Source organism: Meleagris gallopavo, chromosome 23 (assembly GCF_905368555.1).
Source record: "Meleagris gallopavo chromosome 23, MGAL_WU_HG_1.1, whole genome shotgun sequence".
NCBI lineage: Eukaryota > Metazoa > Chordata > Aves > Galliformes > Phasianidae > Meleagris > Meleagris gallopavo.
The window spans coordinates 4,303,990-4,322,410 of record NC_139426.1 but is presented as its reverse complement, the minus strand read 5'-3'; the positions used below and the strand labels follow the sequence as shown (position 1 = coordinate 4,322,410).

General features: G+C 56.3%; 4 protein-coding genes across 19 annotated transcripts in view; 2 read left to right on the top strand and 2 right to left on the bottom strand.

Moving 5' to 3' along the window:
• Positions 1–494: 494 nt before the first annotated feature.
• LOC100544372 (chloride channel protein ClC-Kb-like) lies at positions 495–8,532 on the bottom strand. 11 transcript variants are annotated; one of them, XM_085242413.1, is made up of 22 exons: positions 8,320–8,532; positions 8,110–8,183; positions 7,631–7,674; positions 4,486–4,638; positions 4,264–4,392; positions 4,032–4,160; positions 3,705–3,844; positions 3,544–3,621; positions 3,382–3,460; positions 3,184–3,309; positions 3,020–3,104; positions 2,727–2,828; positions 2,499–2,583; positions 2,251–2,424; positions 2,109–2,178; positions 1,669–1,779; positions 1,374–1,587; positions 1,165–1,298; positions 984–1,084; positions 824–907; positions 660–746; positions 495–577 (listed from the first exon to the last, which is right to left on the bottom strand). In XM_085242413.1, the coding sequence occupies exons 2-22, from the start codon at positions 8,118–8,120 to the stop codon at positions 539–541; spliced, it is 2,175 nt and encodes a 724-aa protein (XP_085098539.1). In that variant the 5' UTR covers positions 8,121–8,183; positions 8,320–8,532; the 3' UTR covers positions 495–538. The 11 variants fall into 11 exon arrangements, with proteins under 11 accessions (XP_085098539.1, XP_085098543.1, XP_085098542.1 ...); XM_085242417.1 differs by having other exon boundaries at positions 8,115–8,183; XM_085242416.1 differs by having other exon boundaries at positions 7,499–8,183.
• Positions 5,476–7,063, top strand: HSPB7 (heat shock protein family B (small) member 7). Its single transcript, XM_003212290.5, has 3 exons — positions 5,476–5,701; positions 5,886–6,019; positions 6,430–7,063. The coding sequence occupies exons 1-3, from the start codon at positions 5,569–5,571 to the stop codon at positions 6,613–6,615; spliced, it is 453 nt and encodes a 150-aa protein (XP_003212338.1). The 5' UTR covers positions 5,476–5,568; the 3' UTR covers positions 6,616–7,063.
• Positions 8,533–8,611: 79 nt separating the features above from the next.
• ZBTB17 (zinc finger and BTB domain containing 17) lies at positions 8,612–14,684 on the top strand. 2 transcript variants are annotated; one of them, XM_031556706.2, is made up of 17 exons: positions 8,616–8,747; positions 9,778–9,839; positions 10,313–10,526; positions 10,694–10,903; positions 10,987–11,175; positions 11,254–11,445; positions 11,528–11,656; positions 11,828–12,066; positions 12,144–12,286; positions 12,407–12,707; positions 12,808–12,895; positions 13,140–13,256; positions 13,355–13,475; positions 13,560–13,690; positions 13,771–13,986; positions 14,109–14,198; positions 14,285–14,684. In XM_031556706.2, exons 4-17 carry the CDS (start codon positions 10,696–10,698, stop codon positions 14,572–14,574), a joined length of 2,454 nt encoding a protein of 817 aa, XP_031412566.2. In that variant the 5' UTR covers positions 8,616–8,747; positions 9,778–9,839; positions 10,313–10,526; positions 10,694–10,695; the 3' UTR covers positions 14,575–14,684. The 2 variants fall into 2 exon arrangements, with proteins under 2 accessions (XP_010721294.2, XP_031412566.2); XM_010722992.4 differs by lacking the exon at positions 9,778–9,839 and having other exon boundaries at positions 8,612–8,747.
• A 719-nt stretch (positions 14,685–15,403) lies between these two features.
• The window catches only part of SPEN (spen family transcriptional repressor), a 56,950-nt gene continuing 53,932 nt past the window's right edge, over positions 15,404–18,421 (bottom strand). For 4 of the 5 annotated variants that reach the window (XM_085242405.1, XM_085242406.1, XM_085242408.1 and 1 more), the window contains 5 exons: positions 17,917–18,330; positions 17,448–17,642; positions 17,100–17,258; positions 16,641–16,766; positions 15,404–16,145 (listed from right to left, as the gene is read on the bottom strand). In XM_085242405.1, the coding sequence (XP_085098531.1) occupies positions 16,059–16,145; positions 16,641–16,766; positions 17,100–17,258; positions 17,448–17,642; positions 17,917–18,330 (981 nt within the window). In that variant the 3' untranslated portion in view covers positions 15,404–16,058. Of the gene's footprint in view, positions 16,767–17,099; positions 17,259–17,447; positions 17,643–17,916; positions 18,331–18,421 lie in introns of all 5 variants that reach the window. The other variant, XM_085242407.1, reaches the window with a different exon arrangement.

Below are 18,421 nucleotides of genomic sequence, written 5' to 3'. Positions count from 1 at the left end.
GCACCCTCATCTCTATGGGGGCTGTGCTCCCATCGCCTTCTGCTTGCCCCCAACCCACTGAGCACGCTCCACGGGGTCTATGGGTGCTGTGGTCCCCGTATCTACTCAGCACCTTTCCCAGGTGGTGGGGATGGTGTGGACCTCCCGCCGCCCTACTCTGTAGACCCATCACTGTTCTCACCCCCGCCATGGTGTCCTCCTCTCATGGGTGTTGTCTGGCCCCAGCCCCACAGAGCCATCCCCCGCACCCCTCTGGCGCTGCCATGCCCAGCTCCAGCCCCATTTTTTGGGTGTTCCTCTGGCGCTGACCTCGTTTCACCCCTCCTGCAGCTGGGCTTGGGCATGCCCAGGATTAATTGCACCGCCCTTCATTAGCATCAGCTGCACCCTCCGCACCCTGAAATGCTACACCCTGCTTTGCAGAGCGACCCCGAAACGCGGTGGCAATAGGATTGGATGCTCTGCACCCCAGACAGCTCCTGAAATTAACCATATGACCCCAAAAGCCATTTAATTAACACAGCAGCAGGAGGGGCGGTCACGCGTCCTTGGCCAGCTCCTCTATGGCTCTGCGCAGCTGCAAGGGGAAGGAAGAGTTGGGACGGGTGCTGTCCCCTCATGCCCCCCACCCCATGTTCACCCAATGTCCCTGCTGGCACCTCGGTGCGTGTGACAGCCCCCACCAGCTCCCCATAGTGGGTGACGAAGATACACTGCAGCTTCAGCAGCTCGAAGAGGTGATGTGCCTGCAAAGAGCGGGGACATAGTCCAAATGTTTCTGGGTTAGGGGGGTCCCGTTGTCACCTGTTCCTCCACCCCAAACCTGGTGCAGTGAGGTCCACGGTGACAGCTGCAGTACGATGGGCTCAATGGCACAGTCTTCCCCAAGTGTCCCAGTGGAGGCTGGCTGCAGTGGGATAGAGAAAGTGATGCACTGTATGTTGGGGTGAAAAAAATGTCTCTTTTGGGTGCCCCAAACTCACCTTCTCCTGCAGCAGCCCTGGGGGTGCCTGTGGGTGCTCGTGGCTCTGCAGGAAGGCCACCAGTTTGGCACGGCTGATGGTGCCCACCAGTGTGGGTGATCCTGTGGGGACAGGAGCCAGGTGAGGTGACCACAAGGCCACGTCCCATGGCCACCAGGCCCCTGCACACCTACCACCCTACCTTTGCTCTCCACCACTGGGTATTCTTTATCAGTGGTGGCAGTGAGGGCCGCCAGCACCTCCTCAAAGCCATCACTCTTGGTCACAGCCACCACCTGCTGCTCCATGAACTCCTTCACCACCACCCGATAGGAGCTGGAGAACAGGGACAAAAAGCCATGATTTTTGCCAGGGAATCCCCCCCAAAGCAGAGCCTGTGAGGATACTCACGCTATGTGCCGGCTGCGGATGCGGGGCAGGTAGGGCAGCTTCTTGACAATGATGGTGCCATCATAGAAGGAAGGCTGGCACTTCTGAGTGATGGCATTGGCCACCAGCACAGCCAGCACGACGGGCAGCACGTGGGCCATGTGGCCAGTGGCCTCACACACCAGCAGGGCGGTGGAGACAGAGTAGGTGACAGCACCCGAGAAAGCAGCAGCGCCTATGACATGAGATAGTGGTGGCACTGGCACAAGGATTGGGGTGGCCCCACTGTCCCCACCCAACGATGTCATCCACTTACCGGCCAGTGCATATCCACTGGGGACAATGGGGTACGCCGTGCCCTCTGCACGGATGCCATGGGGAAACAGCCAGGCCAGCACCTCCCCATGTAACCGCCCGATGGCTGCTCCTGTGGGGTTGGAGACGGGGAGAGGGAGAAGCCCAGGACCCCCAAGAAACACCCCCCAAAAAATACAGAACCAGACCAGGTGCAGCCCCCAGTGCTGGATGCAACTCCCTTATCCACCACACATCAAACTGGGTTGGACACTCTCCTGTAGTCCCCCCAAGATCACATGCACCTCAAGAGCTGGATGCATCCCTGTGCCCCCCGCGTATCAGATCCCAACCCCCTAATATCCTCCTCGCCCCTAATGCGTTGGATGTACCCCATGCTCCCCCAGGAGTAGCCCAGGGCTGGGTGCCCCCCAGAAGTGGGGCAGGACCCCCCAGACTCACCATAGACAAAGACAGGCATGAAGTACCCAGCAGGCATGGGCAGGGTGGTGGCCAGGGTCAGCATCCAGAACTGAGGGGGCACACAGCACATGGGAATGGGAACAGCAGGTTGTGGTGTGGGGCTGGGGACACAATGAGGTACCTTCATCAGCAGGAAGAAGACCAAAGTACCGAAGATGGTGGCTGAAGGATGGCACCACTCCTGCCACAGCCCCCGTGGGTCTCCCAGCAGGGTGGTGGACATGGAAGCGTTCTGGGCCAGCAGAAACCAGGAGCGGTTGTCGAAGAGAGAGATGAGGTGTTCCTTCATGGACAGCTAGACAGACAGACAAATGGCATGGGTGTGGGGGTCGGGTGGGGGCTGACGGGAAAGCCCTCAGCCCTGCTCACCCTGGAGGCCATCAGCTGGCCCAGGCCTGGAGGGAAGGTGATGGACGCCAGCAGCAGCACCACCAGCGCTGTGTACAGGGGTTTGCTGTGGAAAGAAGGGCGGATGAGACAGACGGATGTACCAGGGGACACACAGACACACTGGGGGACACGAGGACGTAGTGAGCGGGACAGATGGACACACTGGGGGGACACAAGGATGTGTGGGGTGGGACACACGGGACGCACTCGGTGGCCAGCAGCCTGCCTGTCAGCCGGTTCTCTTTGACAGCCGCCAGCAGCCAGCGCTGGCAGAAGAGGTAGGCGCAGGCGATGGCTCCACAGATGGCCCTGGGGAAGAGATGGCAGTGTGCAGACAGAGCTGGGCAGGGTGTGCACAAGGAAACGGGCTGGGGACAGGCAGAACGCAGGCAGGTTATGGGCAGAATATAGGCAGGGAAGTGGGAAGGATATGGGCAGATTCAGGCAGGGTACGGGCACTGTGAGGGCAAGGAGCCTGTCCTCAGTAGGTCCTTCTTTACCCCAAAATCATGAAGAAGAAAGTCTCTGGCAGGTCGAAAGGGAAATCAATCTTGAGGTCGCTTTTAAAAAGAGCAGCGATGGTTTCTGAGGAGGAAGAAAGGGGCACATGGATTTTTAGGGGGGGACAAAGGACACTGCAGGGCTGCTCCCTGCCCTGCCTTGCCTTGCTCCCTGTTGAAGACGGCGAGGAGGCGGAACATGAAGGCACCACAAGTAGCAGCAAAAAACCCACGCCAGTAATCCCGCACGGCAAAGTGGGATGACATAACCTCGATGCTGAACAGCACCCCTGGAAAAAGGGAGGGGATTCACTCAGATTTGCGGGTCCCTCTCATGGGAAAGGGGCAGTGGGGTCACTCACCGCTGATGGGAGCCCCGAAAACAGTGGCCACGCCAACAGCCTGAGCAGCCACCAGCATCTCGTTCTGCTTGAATTTGTCCTGTGGAGGAAATGGTTTAGCTGAAACGCTTTGGGTTTGGAGAGAAAACTGGTTAAAAAATAATATTCCAGCATTGCCACCACCTCATACTCCCTTATCACCGAGGTCCGCATCTTCCCCAGATAAGCTGCAGCCATGGAGGAGAGGTGAACAAAGGGACCCTGGGGACATGGAGAGGACACAGCACTGAGCAACCCTGGCACTGAGCCTGTGCTGAAATTCCTGCCTGCAATTCCCTGCTCACCAATTTGCCAAGGAAAACGGTGCTGCCAGCAGAAAGGGTGCAAGTCAGTCCCACCACCTTGGCCCCAAAATTTTTGATGGCCAAGTATTCCTTCATCTCCACGCCGCTCAGGATGGTCTTGAGCTCAGGAATGCCGGAGCCTTGGTGGGGGAGAAGAGCTCTGAGTTGGGGGGGCTCCAAGATTGGAGGAGCCTCCAAGTACTGGATGCTCCAAGTGTGAAGAGCTCCAGGTTTTGAAGGCTCCAGGTTTTGAGGGGGTGGGTCTCCAAGTTTTAGGGATACCCTGCACTGCGGGGGGTTTGGGGAGCCCAAGGGGTCCCCACTCACCTCCCGAATACGGTGTGATGCTGTTGGCAAAGCCGGTGGAGAAGGCTGTCAGGGCCACAGGGTAGATGGTCCATGAGAGGTACTTGAGCACCAAATAATCACCGACTTCTTGGTACAGCCACCGGTGGGCTGGAGGAGAAGTGCTGGGAGGGGAGATGCCCCAACAGCCTCCCAGCTTTCCCCAGTTTTCAGGTTCTCCCCCAAAACTGGAGATGCTGCAGCCCCTCCTTACCCTCGTAGAGCCTGAAGACGATGAGGTCCATCATGAAGCTGATGGTGGCCATGAGGACCCCCAGGACAAAGAGGAAATACCAGTCCTCGCCCACACGGAAGAGCAGCCCCTTCACCACCTCCAGACACCCTGCAGAACCGGGATGGGGGCAACAGGGTGCTAACCTCCCAGAAGATCCCAAAACCAACTCAGTGTGTCCAAAACTAGGGGTAGGGGTCTCACCTCGCAGCCTCCTACGGGCTTTGGGGAAGGGCCGCCAGCTGTGCTCCGACACCAAGACCTTCTCCTCTTCCTGCTCCAGGCTGGGGGGGTCCATCCCGGGAGTGTTTTGGGGGTCTGGGGCTGCCCGGCTCGATGCTGCTGGCTGTGCCAGCGCTGTGGTGGAAATGAGTTTGCAAACAAGCTCATTATAAACGACCTTGACAAGGTGGCCAGACCTGCGCGGGCTGGAGCCAGCCGGAGCAACAAGGGAAGGGTTTCAGCCTCCGAATACGCCTCGGGAAGGGAAGGGGGGATGGGGATACATCCAGCCCTAGCTGAGGGGGCATGGAGGAGCAGTGCAGTGCCCAGCGATGCTCTGAGCATCTCCACACATGTGGACAGCCAAGGGTGACTCAGGCGCCTGCCGGAATTACTCAGCACAGAGGGGGGGCTGCTCACATTACAACCCCCTGCATTTTTTGGCAGGGCTGTCTGGTGGGTCAGCGCAGGGAATAAAGCCTTACATGGTCTGCTCTGCCGAGCCACTCGCCGAGCCCTCCTTTTCTACCCCAAAATGTGGCCTCGGCTGCCCTGGGGTGGGAGGAAAGCTCCAAATGATGTAGATTTTTGCACCCCCTCCCCCCCCCCAGATTCCTGCACGGAGCTGCCAGCTTGGAGTGCTCCATGCTTCCGTCAAGGACACTTCTAATGACTTTTTATTGCTATTATCACTCCCCATGCAAGGAGCCCTGGGACTGGAGCTTCCCAAAACCCCCATCCTGGTGACAGTGGGTGGGGGCGAGCATCATGCCCCTCAGCCCACTGCATTATCCTGGTGGGCAGGAATGCCAGCAGTGGAATCAGGTTCCCCCCACCATGTCCAGGACGGGGAGGAGCCGAGCCAACGAAAGGGGGGGAGAGAGGAAAAAATTTCCACAGCGCCCAGAGTGATGTAGCAGGACCTAAATTTAGCCGGTTTTACAAGAGGTCTGGAAGGTGGCCGAGAGCCAAACGGGGCTTTATAAGCTCGGTGGCCGCCCTCGAGACAGCCGGTGCCGCTGGGTAAGGAGGTGCCATTGGCCCCTTTGACCTGCTCTGGAGTGGATGAACTTGAAATCCTCCTCAGCTTTCCGGTCGGAGCACAGCTTCCACCACCACAGCCGCTCCTCGTCGCCCGCCTGCCCCATGGAGCTTTTTGGGAGCTTCGCAAGGCCCCACGAGCCGATGGGCTTCCCAGGCAAGTCCCTACAATGGGATCTCTGCGAGGGCGCACCTCACCTTTTGGGGTCCCGTTGCAGTCCAAGGTCACCCCAAGGAGGGTGAAGAGCTTGGATTCAACACAGAGTTGTAGGAAAGGTGTCATTTTGGGAGGGAATTATCGGGGGGAACGGGGACGAGCTGACCCCTGCGCTGCCCTACAGCTCGGCCTGGCACCAATGGCAACGTGAAGACCCTGGGCAACACCTACCAGTTCACAGTGGACGTCAGCGACTTCGCCCCTGAGGACATCATTGTCACCACCTCCAACAACCACATTGAGGTGCACGCTGAGAAGGTGAGCACGCCCTCCGGCACCCCACATCACCACCCCAATGCTGCCACCCTCCAGACCCCCACCCGGCTATCACAACATCCCCACAGTCCTGGCCATCACCAATTGAGCACTGAAGTCCCAATTTCCTCATCTTTTTGCCCTTTATTTTTGCTGCAGCGTCCCACGTCCTCTCCCAGGTGCTGTTCCCACACACCCTAAATCTTAACGCCCCAGGAGCAGCTCCCAAAACAGCACCTTTGTTTCTCCAGCTACCAGCCCCAGGTGACTCACGTCCCACCAACGCACCCGCAAGGAGATTATAAATATTAACACCACACACAAGGCGACACTGCGAGCCTCACCCAAGGGCAAAGAAACAAAGCTCTCCTGTGCCTCTTGCAGCCTAAAATCGCCCTTTTCTCCCCTCCCAGCTGGCCGCGGATGGCACCGTCATGAACACCTTCACCCATAAGTGCCAGCTGCCCGAGGATGTGGACCCCACGTCAGTGTCATCCTCGCTGGGGGACAACGGCACGCTGACCATCCGCGCCATGCGGCAGCCGGCTAAACACACCGAGCACGTCCAGCAGACCTTCCGGACTGAGATCAAAATCTGAGAGGCTGGGGCCAGCGCCGGGGATGGGCTTTTTCCCTGCCCTGTGGGTCAGTGTGTGGGGTGCTCCCTTATTTATCTAGTTGTCTGTCTGCTCTCTGGCAAGCTGGCTGCCACCCTGCTGGTTTGGGATGGAGGGGATGCTGTGGAGGGGATGGGAGTGCTCCCCGCAGGCTCCCTAGGAGGTATGAGGTGAAACCCGCACACAGCATGAGCATCCCTCACTGCAGAACCCCCAAGAACTGCAGGCATCATTTTGGGGCTGGATTGGGAAGACCTGGAGGTCCCACAGCAGTCGTGGTGGCGGTGGTGGTTGTGGGTTTGCCTGCAGGACGGATACGAGGAGCGAGGCCGGGGAGGAGCCCTTCCCTGACCCTCTGCTGGAGCTTTTCTTTGTATATACAGCTTGTACTGGGTTGTGAGAGATAACTGAGAACTGCTGTCTCCTTTCATTCTTCTGCTTTCCTGATGCTTTTTCCCCAGAGGATCTGAGTTAAAGGGACAAAGCAGCTGCAGGCTCAGCTCCAATGGGTACCTCAGTAGCAGGGACCACAATGCCTCCTGGATGCAAACAAGAAGCTGGCCCCAGCATCCCTGCTCCATGCCCACCTCCTTGTTTATTTCCAGTCCCAGTGACTCACTTCTTCCTGGCCGCTCTATTTCTAAGCCCTTCCCTCAGCTGCTCGGCTGCCAGCCCACCTTGGAAGGTCACCAAACCCCCTTCTCCTTTTTGCCCATCACCAAACCCTAGACGGCAGCAGGCTGGGGCAGAGAGGCTGCCAAACCCAGGGTTCCTTCCTTTGTGGGACCAACCACTGCCCCAAAGCCACCCCATGTGTACAAACACAGCACAGGGCTGTTTATAGAAACCACACAGCTCATGTTACCTTGGCATGGGTGTGAGGATGGCTTGTCCCATAATGGCTTATGATCAGCATTGACATGCCTGTAATGCTACAAGGTCATTCAAAGGGATCTAGCTGCTGCCTTTCGCTGTTTTATTTCTGTCCCATGCTCACCTCGGGTACGGCAGGAGCTGCTGCAGGGCTTGGTGGACCCCTTGCTGCAATGAAAAATGTTTAAACGGTAGCTTTTTGCTCCCAAAGAGCCAAGTACAGCTCAGAAAATTGGAACTGCGCATCTATGGGGAAATGAGCAACAGGATGCACCCACTGTGCCCCCAAATGCCACCCCATGGCACCCGGAACCCACACACTGCAGTCACACAGTGCCATCTAGTGGCGAGGGGTACAGATAAAAGACCTAAGGGGAGGAAAAAAGGGGTTTTCTCCCCAAAGCTGCCTAGTTTTGGGGTGGGAGTTGGGGACAGAGTGAAAAGCAGCTCAGAGTTCCAACGCTGAACACTGTGAGGGGCTCATCGCTGGCACGCTGGCCGTGCCACACACGCCTGACAGGGAAGCTGATACAGGAGGAACAGCAATATGGTGCAGTCTCCAGTCTGCTGCCTGCACAGCTGTAGCAGTTGGGCTGTCCTTGCCTCACCAGCATCTTGTGAAGAACAACACTGCTTCGACGCTCTTCTCAAGCGGCCATCCCTGCACCACACCTTTCCTATGGGGAGCAGCACAGACAACCATCTGGGTTGTTGAAGACCTGAGCAAGACCCTCAACCCCACCCACCCAGTTCCCTTAGCACACAGGACCTCGCCTGGATAATTCCGGCGCCTTTCATCCCCACAGAGCGTACCTCGGGGCCCGCTCCCTGTGGGGTCACCCGGCCATCATCGCGGCACACCCTCATCCCCAGGCTTAGAGACACTCAAGGAAGAACACCAGCCACCACGGACGCACAGGGCACGAAGCTGAGCCCACGGTTCCACAGAACACAGCGGGACCCAGCCGGCTGCCCGCCCCACACCGACAGCCCCATCCCAACGCCCGCCAACATGGCGCCGGGCCGGGGAGGGAGGAAAACACCCGCGTCACGTGACCCGACCGCCTCCTGCGCTTCGCGCATGCGCGTCCCCGCCCCGAGCAGGGCGCGCAGGCGCAGTGCCGCCGGAGGTGGGCGGGAAGGGGCGACGCCGCTTCCGCCCGGTGCCAAGATGGCGGCGCCCTTTGTCTGGGCCGTGTCACGGGCGGTGATCTGAGGCCGCCGGCGGGCCGGCATGGCAGGTAGGGCCGAGGGCGGTGGGAGAGAACCTGGGGGGGCTGGGAGGAGGCTTGCTAGGAGGCTAAGAGCCTCTTGGTAGAGGCCTGGGGGCAGGCCTAGGAGGAGGCCTTGGTTTTGGGGTGCAGTCCCCCTTTGCGTTGAACCCAGCTCTGAGGTGAGGCCCTGCGCTGAGCCTGACTGCTGCCCGCCCGGCCCCAGAGCTGAGGGCACCTCTGAGCACCTCAGAAATTTAACAGCAACAAAAAAAGGGTTTCTCTGCTCCACTGTGTTGTGCGAGCCCTTGTTAATAAACGGGAGAGCTCCCAGCCCCTCGCAGTGAGAACTTCTGGGCGTTGAAGGAGGAAAGAAGGCATAAAACCTTTGCTTCACGTCTCCTGTTGCTGAGCACCTCTTGCTCCCTTGGCTTTCCTTCCTTTTCTCCCCGCAGTTTCGCACCCTGGGGAGCACACTTGCGTGGGCTGCTCCCTGGGACCTGGCTGTGGTTCTTGCTGTGTGTGTGGGTGCTCTGCTAGCAGAGCTTTCCATCTCTGTGGTGGGTCGGGTAATGAGGGGCTTGTCAGCTTTGTCAGGGAGAGATGGGAAGGGAAAGCAGCACCCACGCCCTTCTGACAAGGTGGAATCAGAGGGTGTCTGGTTCTGGCTGCATGTTGTCTGCATGGAGGTCACAGCCCCTTGGTGTGGGGTAGGAAAAAAAAAGCAGCAAGAAACCACTGCGAGTTTTGCACGGCTCTGAAGCAATGAGTTTTGTAGATTAAAACAGAGGGTTTGCAGTGTGTTTCTCCCTGGAGGGCTGGGTTGAGTCTGACTTCAGCACCAGGGAGGGGTGGATTCGGGAGAAGAGCCACGAACTTCTCATTCCTCATAGTGCCTGGTCTGGTGCTTGGCGACCCTGCACATAGCAGAGGGGTTGAAATTGTGGTCCTTTTCAACCCAGGCCATTCTATGATTCTATGGTTCCCAATTCTGTTCCTGAGATCTTTCTGGCACACGGTTGCAACCAAGCACCACTCCTCTTTTATCAATGTTTTTCAGGCACGGAGCTGAGCGAGGGGGCTTTGATACATCTTCGTGTGTCACAGCACCAATAGAAAAGGGTTTGTGCCAATATCAGCTACTTTCTTTAGCAGTCCTGATTGTATTCCTTTTTGTTTTTTTCTGCTCCCAGTCCTATGCTGTTGTGTTTGCATGTGGCTCAGAGCTTTCTGAGTACATAAGGCAGCATTGTTTGTGCTGCTGGGAAAATGCTCTTTTTCCAGTGAAGCAAAGTTTCCCTTGCAAAGTTTAATTAGTCTTTATATGTATATATGAGGGTTTAGATAGATCTTGATGCAAGTATTGCTGTTTCTGGCTGTTGATAGATGTGTTTGGGGGCAGGTGGTTTGTTGGTGTTTGGTTGAAAATCATCCTGTGTTTTGGGAGAGGCAAGGGAAGGAGACACAGAGCATCTTTGCTCAGAGGAGAGCAAACTCACAATCTTGTGTGGTTTTTCCTAATGGTTCCTTTCCAGCTTCTATCTTTCTGACTTCTCAGCTGAGCAAACTAAGCCCCTAACACCTCCTTCCTGCAGGTTTCTTTTTGCTGCTCCTCTCCAAGGGGTAATTGCAATCAAGGCTGCAGAGCACGGCAGAAGACCGTTGTGAGCTCATTGCTACGACCCACTGCAGACAGGAGGAGGCTCCCTCGTCGCGCTGCACGCCCATCCTGTGCTTAGCAGCTGAAGGAACGCGTTTGTGGCTTGCAGCAGCTGCCCCAGCTGAACTGGCCTGCCCAGCCCTGACCGAGTACGTGAGCTCACACTGCCTGCAGATGTCTGCAGTGATCCCACCTCCTTTGGTCCGCTGACCCTCCGCCTTCTGTTTCTTAGGATTCCTGGCTTTGTGCTCTGCCCCATTCCCGCCCCTTTTGGGTTTTAGCACCACCTCACTACAGCTCTGCTTTCTGCCCACAGCCATGGATTTCCCTCAGCACAGCAGGCAGGTTTTGGAACAGCTGAACCAGCTGCGGCAGCTGGGCTTGCTGTGCGACTGCACCTTCGTGGTGGATGGCATCAACTTCAAGGCCCACAAAGCCGTGCTGGCAGCATGCAGTGAGTATTTCAGGATGCTCTTTGTGGACCAGAAGGAGGATGTGGTGCACCTTGACATCAGCAACGTGGCAGGTAGGATCCAAGGCTTCTGGAAATCCCACAGCCAGATGGGTGGCACAAGTGAGAGCTTGCAGCATGTGCTGTGTCTTTTGCAGGGTTGGGGCAGGTTTTGGAGTTCATGTACACGGCCAAGCTGAGCCTGAACCCTGACAATGTGGAAGATGTGCTGGCTGTGGCAGGGTTCCTCCAGATGCAGGAGATTGTCAACGCTTGCAATGCACTCAAATCCCTCACAGTGCTGGCAGAAAGCCCTGTAGAGAGCCGGGAGCTCCTCACTGAGCTTGGTACGTAGCTTTCTTGTTTTGTTTCGCCTCATCCAGCAAGCCACAGAGGCCTGATGGCATAGTTTTCTTCCTCTGCAGGGGTTGAGAAGGTGATTGTTGAGGGCAAAACAGTGGCAGCAGTAACGCAAGGTGATTCTGACAAACCAAAACAAGTTCCTCCCAGCCAAGAGGGGAAGGAAGAGGCGCCTGTGGCCGCAGCAACACAGCCCAAGGAGCCAGCAGAGCAACTGGATGCCAAAGAGGGCCCTGCAGAAGGTCAGCAGCCAGGAGGTGAGCTCTGAACTCCCCCCAGATGCCCTGTCCTGCTGCCCATTACTTCTTGAACGTGGCTCAGACACTCTGCCACTTGTAGGTGTGGACAGTGCTGCCAAAGTCGGCCCTGCTGCCACATCCCCCAGCCGCCTGCAGCCAGCAGAGAGCGAGGTGGGCAACAGGAGCCCCAGGGAGAAGAGCAGCAATGCTCCAAGCACTGAGGCAAGAGGTGCGTTGTGGTGAGCACAGCAGCGGGGCCTTTGCTGTTTTCCCTTCCTGGGAGCGGGGCAGGGTCTAAGCTGCATCAGCTTAAACTTGGGGTTAGAGTTAGGAAGTGCAGATGGGTTTTGTGTCTCTGATGCTGCTCTCGATCCTTCACGTCCCCGTTTTTTGAATGCAGAGATGGAGCTGGAAGGGAAGGAGAAAGAGGGGGAGGCGATGGCGGAGGATGAAGAGGAGGCTAAAATCCCCAAGGCAGCACAACCCAAATTAGAAAGCAGAGAAAATGCTGAGGATAACGAATCAGGGAGCACTGACTCTGGACAGGAGAACTCAGGCGAAACGCGGCTGCTGCGTTCGGGTACTTACAGCGACAGGACCGAGTCGAAAGCCTACGGCTCCGTCACACACAAGTGTGAGGTGAGGGCGGCCGCAGCCACAGCAGGGCTCCCGTTCCTTGGTGCCACCGGCATCACTGTGCATCTGTCTGCCTGTAGGACTGCGGAAAGGAGTTCACCCACACTGGGAACTTCAAGCGGCACATCCGCATCCACACCGGCGAGAAACCCTTCTCCTGCAGGGAGTGCAATAAAGCCTTCTCAGACCCAGCTGCGTGCAAAGCCCACGAGAAGACGCACAGGTATGGTGACAGCTGCCGCCTGGTTCAGCTGTTGGAGCTGTGACAGTGGCAGCGGAGTCAGAGGTCGGTGGGGACTTGCTGTGCTGCTTCCCTCACCTGACAGCCCCGTGTGCCTTGCAGCCCGCTGAAGCCCTATGGCTGTGAGGAGTGTGGGAAGAGCTACCGCCTCATCAGCCTGCTGAACCTGCACAAGAAGCGGCACACAGGGGAGGCCAAGTATCGCTGTGACGACTGCGGAAAGCTCTTCACCACCTCGGGCAACCTCAAGCGGCACCAACTGGTGCACAGTGGGGAAAAGCCTTACCAGTGTGACTACTGCGGGCGCTCCTTCTCTGACCCCACCTCCAAAATGCGGCACCTGGAGACCCACGACACCGACAAGGAGCACAAGTGTCCCCACTGCGACAAGAAATTCAACCAAGTGAGCTGGGGAAGGGGCTGGAGCAGTCACAGCTCAGTGCCCACCGTGGGGGCTGCTGGGGATGGCGGGGAACTCTCTGCATCCCAATGTTTGTTCCCAGGTGGGGAACTTGAAAGCTCACTTGAAGATTCACATTGCGGATGGGCCCCTGAAGTGTCGGGAGTGCGGCAAGCAGTTCACCACCTCAGGTAGCATGGGGTGGGTAGGTGGGGAGCTCCCTGCGCAGGGTGTCCACTGTCCATGGGGAACAGAGAAGGGTTTAAACCTCCACCTCACACCCTGGGGCTGCTCCTGAAAGGAGCTGATCTGCGGGACAGAGGTGTCCCTCCCATCTCCCCAAGCTGTTGCAGGGTTCCTGCTGCATGCGGCACAGGGAGGGATGGGGGTGCTCTGGTGTCCCCGTGCTGCTGTCTGAGATGCAGCTGCACGCAGGCAACCTGAAGCGGCACCTCCGGATCCACAGCGGGGAGAAGCCCTACGTCTGTGTGCACTGCCAGCGACAGTTTGCTGACCCTGGGGCACTGCAGCGGCACGTCCGCATCCACACGGGTAGGGATACGGCTCAGCCTCCACACTGCCTTTCCCTGGAGGGCTGAGGGGTTCCATGTTGATTCCCGTGTGGCTGAGCCCTCCTGCTGCCTCCCCAGGAGAGAAGCCGTGCCAGTGCCTCATCTGTGGGAAGGCGTTCACCCAAGCCAGCTCCCTCATCGCCCACGTGCGGCAGCACACGGGGGAGAAACCCTATGTCTGTGAGCGCTGTGGCAAGAGGTGAGTGTCCTCCGTGGTGCTCTTATTGCACACAGTGCTGCTGGGGCAGTGCCACCGCTGTGTCCTCATCCCTGTCCCCTTCAGGTTTGTGCAGTCAAGCCAGCTGGCCAACCACATCCGGCACCACGACAACATCCGACCTCACAAGTGCACTGTCTGCAACAAAGCCTTCGTCAATGTGGGCGACCTCTCCAAACACATCATCATCCACACGGGTGAGTGCCCCCAGGGCTCCCCACGCTGCCCCGTGTGCCTGAACCCATGGTTAACCTCCTGCTTTCCCTCTCGTCCCCAGGGGAGAAGCCGTTCCTCTGTGACAAATGCGGCCGTGGCTTCAACCGGGTGGACAACCTGCGCTCCCACGTCAAGACGGTGCACCAGGGCAAGGCGGGCATGAAGATCCTGGAGCCAGAAGATGGCAGTGAGCTCAACATTGTCACGGTGGCCTCAGACGACATGGTGACGCTGGCCACCGAGGCGCTGGCTGCCACCGCTGTCACACAGCTCACGGGTGAGCTCTGGGCTTTGGCCGTGGGGGACTTTGGTGTGGGTCGGATCTCTCATGGGCTGAATCTTGCCTGGCCTCGTGTCCTTGCGGCGCCCTCAGCATCACTTCTCTCTCCTTTCTTCCAGTGGTCCCCGTGGCGGCCGCTGTGACGGCAGATGAGACCGAAGCACTTAAAGCAGAGATCACCAAAGCGGTGAAACAAGTGCAGGAAGCAGGTGAGGAGGGGAGGGGGCCAGCATCGCACTCACCTGGCTCCCGCCCTGCTGCTGCCACACCCCGGGCCTCCCTTCTGCCCTTGCAGACCCCAACACTCAGATCCTTTATGCCTGCGATTCCTGCGGGGAGAAATTCCTGGATGCCACCAGCCTGGCGCAGCACGTCCGCATCCACACGGCCCAGGCGCTCGTCATGTTCCAGGCCGACACGGACTTTTACCAGCAGTACGGGGCCGCTGCTGCCACCTGGCAGACCGAGCAGGTCATCCCAGCCACCGAGCTGCTCTTCCGTGCCCGCGACAGCCCCCAGGAGGCCCCCACCGCCCCCCTGGCCCCTGTGCCCCTCGCTGGGGAGGGCCAGGCACCTGCTGAGTGACCCACCCACATCCCCTCGCCTTTATTTAAAATCAGCTGCTTGGAAATGGTGTAAAAAGTGTATTTCTGGAAGGAGAGAAAGAGAAGGAATAAATTGCAATATTTTCTAAAGCATGTCCTGGAGCCCACTGCCTCAGACAGGTGCTGCAGGGGTAGGGAGGGAGGACCTCAGGGCTGGAGGTACTGAAATACCTGCTAAGAGGTGCAGCTGGACGCTCCCCCCTGCTCAGGGCTGGGGCTGTGCACAGGGACCCTGAGGCCCCTTCCCACCTCTTCCTGCTGCTCAGGGGTGGGGGGGCCAGCAGGGTAGGGCGTGGGGTAATACAGACAGATGCATGGAGCAACCCCTGTCCCTACAGCCCCATCCATGGGGATGATGAGGTTGGGGCCGAGAGGTTTACTCTGCCCAGAGGCAGGATGGGGATGGGGGCCGGCACTCCCGATCCACACCTCTGCAGCAGGGATGATGATGCTGAGTGCCCAGGAGCACCGTGCGTGCCGCCATACACCTGCAGGCTGCTGGGAGGAAACAGCAAAACCACTCCACGTGGCTGTGGGTTTGAAGGACTCAGCACAGCAGCTTCCAAACCAACAGAGGCACGACGGTGTTGGGCTGACAACAGCTAGCGTGCTGCATCCGGTGCAGAAGCGCTCAGGGCACGGAGGATTTGTTCTCATCAAAGCTAGAAATGCCCATTTCTAAGACAATGGTGACAGCAGCATCCTGCACCTGAGTGCTTTAACAATGCTCGAAGGAACACCAAGAAGAGCTGCACTGAGGAACACCCTGCCCGCCCCCCGGCGCAGCAGGGAGCACAGCCGGCGCGAGGTGTTTTGTATTTTTTAATAAAGTTTGTAATCCAATGGACACACAAAACAAAACTGCGCTGAGAAAAACAGTTCCATAAATTAATAAGTGTTAGGGGAGGTGAAGGGAGAAGGGTAAAAAGTCTTTGTACAAGTGTATAACACTTCCACAGCTCATGAGACGAGGGAGGGGGGCATGTTTAAATGAAGCGCACTTACAAATGAGTGACAATACAAAGTCTGAGTATGAAAATAAGATTTTCTCTGAAAACACATTTTTGGCACAGATTAAAAAAAAATGTATGTTGTGGGGATTTGATTTTTTTTTTTTTTAAAGTCAGTATTATATATATTTATATATATTATATATATATTTATATATACACACACCCACTGAGTTCTGCATATCCCACCAGGAAGGAAAATAGCTCTCCCTTTTGTTTTGCTTTTTTTTTTTTCTCTTTTTTTTTTTTTTTTTCTTTTTTTTCAGTGTAAACTGTACATCCCAGATGAAGAGAAGACGGCTGCAGCAGGGGTGGGTGGAGGAGAGGAAGGTTCACATCCAGAAAAAAAAAAAAAACAAAAACAAACCAAAACGAAACAAAACAACGAAAAAACCAACAACAACAACAACAAAAAAAGAAGATAATGTGTGAAATGATCCTTGACCCACAGAATTCAGCAGAAGTTCCCAGGTCCTGCGTTTAGTCCACGGCGCGTGTTCGTGTGTGTCAAGACATCCAGAACGTCACAGCATGTCTCCAACTGTGCAAAGGTCCGAGTCACTAATTTAGTGCAAAGGCAGTTCAGGTTCTTTTTTATTTATTTTCTTTTTGTTAAAAAAAATAGCCGTCCTTTATTTTCCCCAAAAGGAGGCACGGAAACCCAATACCAGTCCGCCTGTTGAGTGCATCAGTTGTCCATAAGCTAAAGCAATATGTAAACATACAAGGTAGCAGAACCACTACCCAGCAACAGTTTGATCGAGGCCTGTTAGGGCAGGAGGCTGGTAGTCTGGCAGCATTTTCTTGTTTCTTTACTTTCTCTCTCTCTTTTTATTTATTTTTAATCTTTTTGTGATTTTTTTCGTGTGTTTTTGTGGGGGGGGGGAGTTGTGTTGTTTTTGTTTTTTTTTTTGTATTTTTTTGTTTTGTTTTTTTTTTAGGGTTTTTTTTTTTGTTGGTTTTTTTTTTTTTTTTTTTGCTGCAGGGCCTTGGAAAAAAAAAAAAAAAGAGTCAGTAACCAGTAAACAGCTCATACCGACGCAATGACGATCATCAGGTGAGGAGAGATGTTGGAGATGCTGGCGAGGAGGTCGGGGGCCAGGCGGGACAGGTGGCTTTCTGAGAACTCACAGGGTGGGAAGATCTGCAGAACGTAGGCAGGCTGTTGGGGAGAGAGGGAATGCAGTCAGACAGCAATGCATTGAGTGAGAATCCCCCCCTTCTTGTCTTGAAAAGCAGAGGGACAAATGTTACCAGCTACGGTGAAAAAGAGATGAAAAATGGCTTTGCTCTCTTTTCAGCCCAGGGCTGTAAAGAACAAAACCACAGTTTGGGGTTCTGTTCTGAGCAGCAGCAGTAAATGGGGGTTGTTTCAGTGATTAAATGAAGGAACCTCAACTACAACCCTGAGTGAAGACCTGGGCTGTGCGGCTGCAGGTCCCTTATCTACACACAGCTTTCATCTGCAAAGTTACCCCGCTCTCCTTGCCCATACCTGATTAGAGCCAGGGTTGGGAACGTTGATGATTCCTGCTGCTTGTTTAGCCTGCAGGTAGCTGATGAACGCAGCCTTCAGTGACTCAGTCTGATTCACAACATCTTCCTGGTCTCGTCCACAAGGCAAGGCCAGGAGCAGGCAGTAATCGCTCTCCACCTGGAAAGAAAACCAACCAAAATTAAGTCAAACGTTTGCTTGGAACAGGCCTGCTGCTGGCTGACTTCAAGCAGCTCTGCTCTCCCAGCTGAAAATACCCGCTCCTCCTGACGTGCCAAACGAAGGAGCTCCCAGAACCTTACAGAAATGCAAAGTGATTGAGGTGAGAACGAAGGCTGCAGCCCATACCATCATCCTGCGTGCGACGCCCTCCAGCTGCGAGGCCTCGAGCCGCATGCGCTGAGCGATGCGCAGCGGCGGCCCTCCCTCGGGGGCAGGCAGGGAGCGATGTGCCAGCACGTTGTTTCCAGACACAAAGTGAAGCTGAACGGCGGCCGTGTCGTTTTTCAGAGCCAAGAGGCCCTGCCACACGATCGGGTATTTCTGTAGGGAGAGGGAAAGGAAACCTTAAGATGGATGAACAAAGTGAACTTGCGGGAAGCGCTTCTCTCTCCTAAAGAGGGGTCTTAATTGTGATGGAAATGCCATCTGAACTGAGTTTCTTTCATACTTCCCTCAAATATTTCCATGGGAGATGTTAAATTCTGGTGCTACTCATGGGAGAAGAGAGGCAGAACCTATCTCCTGATCATATCTCTCCCAGCAGGAAGCAAGCAGCACAAGGCTCCTGGCCTGAAGATGACAGCACAGTGCTTACCGTGAGAAGCTGAACCATATCCACAGGTCTCTGTGACACAGGGTGAGGAGATGGCTCCTGTTTCAGAGCAGCCTGGGGCTCGGGGCGGTTGAGGGGCAGCCCTGGCGGCGCCCCAGGGCCCGACGTTGTTGGGATGAACAGCGATTGCTTGGGAACTGCCTGAGCTTGGTGCGGTGACGGAAGCTCTTGTTTCATGGAAATGGCAACAGGCGAAGGGTAGGAGGTCTGGCCCGTGTCTGCTTGTGCCCTCTGAAGGTGGACGTGAGGGTCTATCTGTGCTGCATGCCTATTTACAGTGGGGTGGTGACTCTGTTCAGGTCCCGATGTCGATGGGCCCTTGGGATCCTGGGAGATCTGAGGAGTCTTGCTGCGTCCGGGCTGGCTGGGGTGCGAGTGTTCACCCTCTGGGAGACCCTGGGAAGCAGGCAATGGGGGAAAAAGGAAAAACTTTAGACCACAGGCATATCAGAGCTCGCTAATGCACCAATGAGGCCACTGGGACACC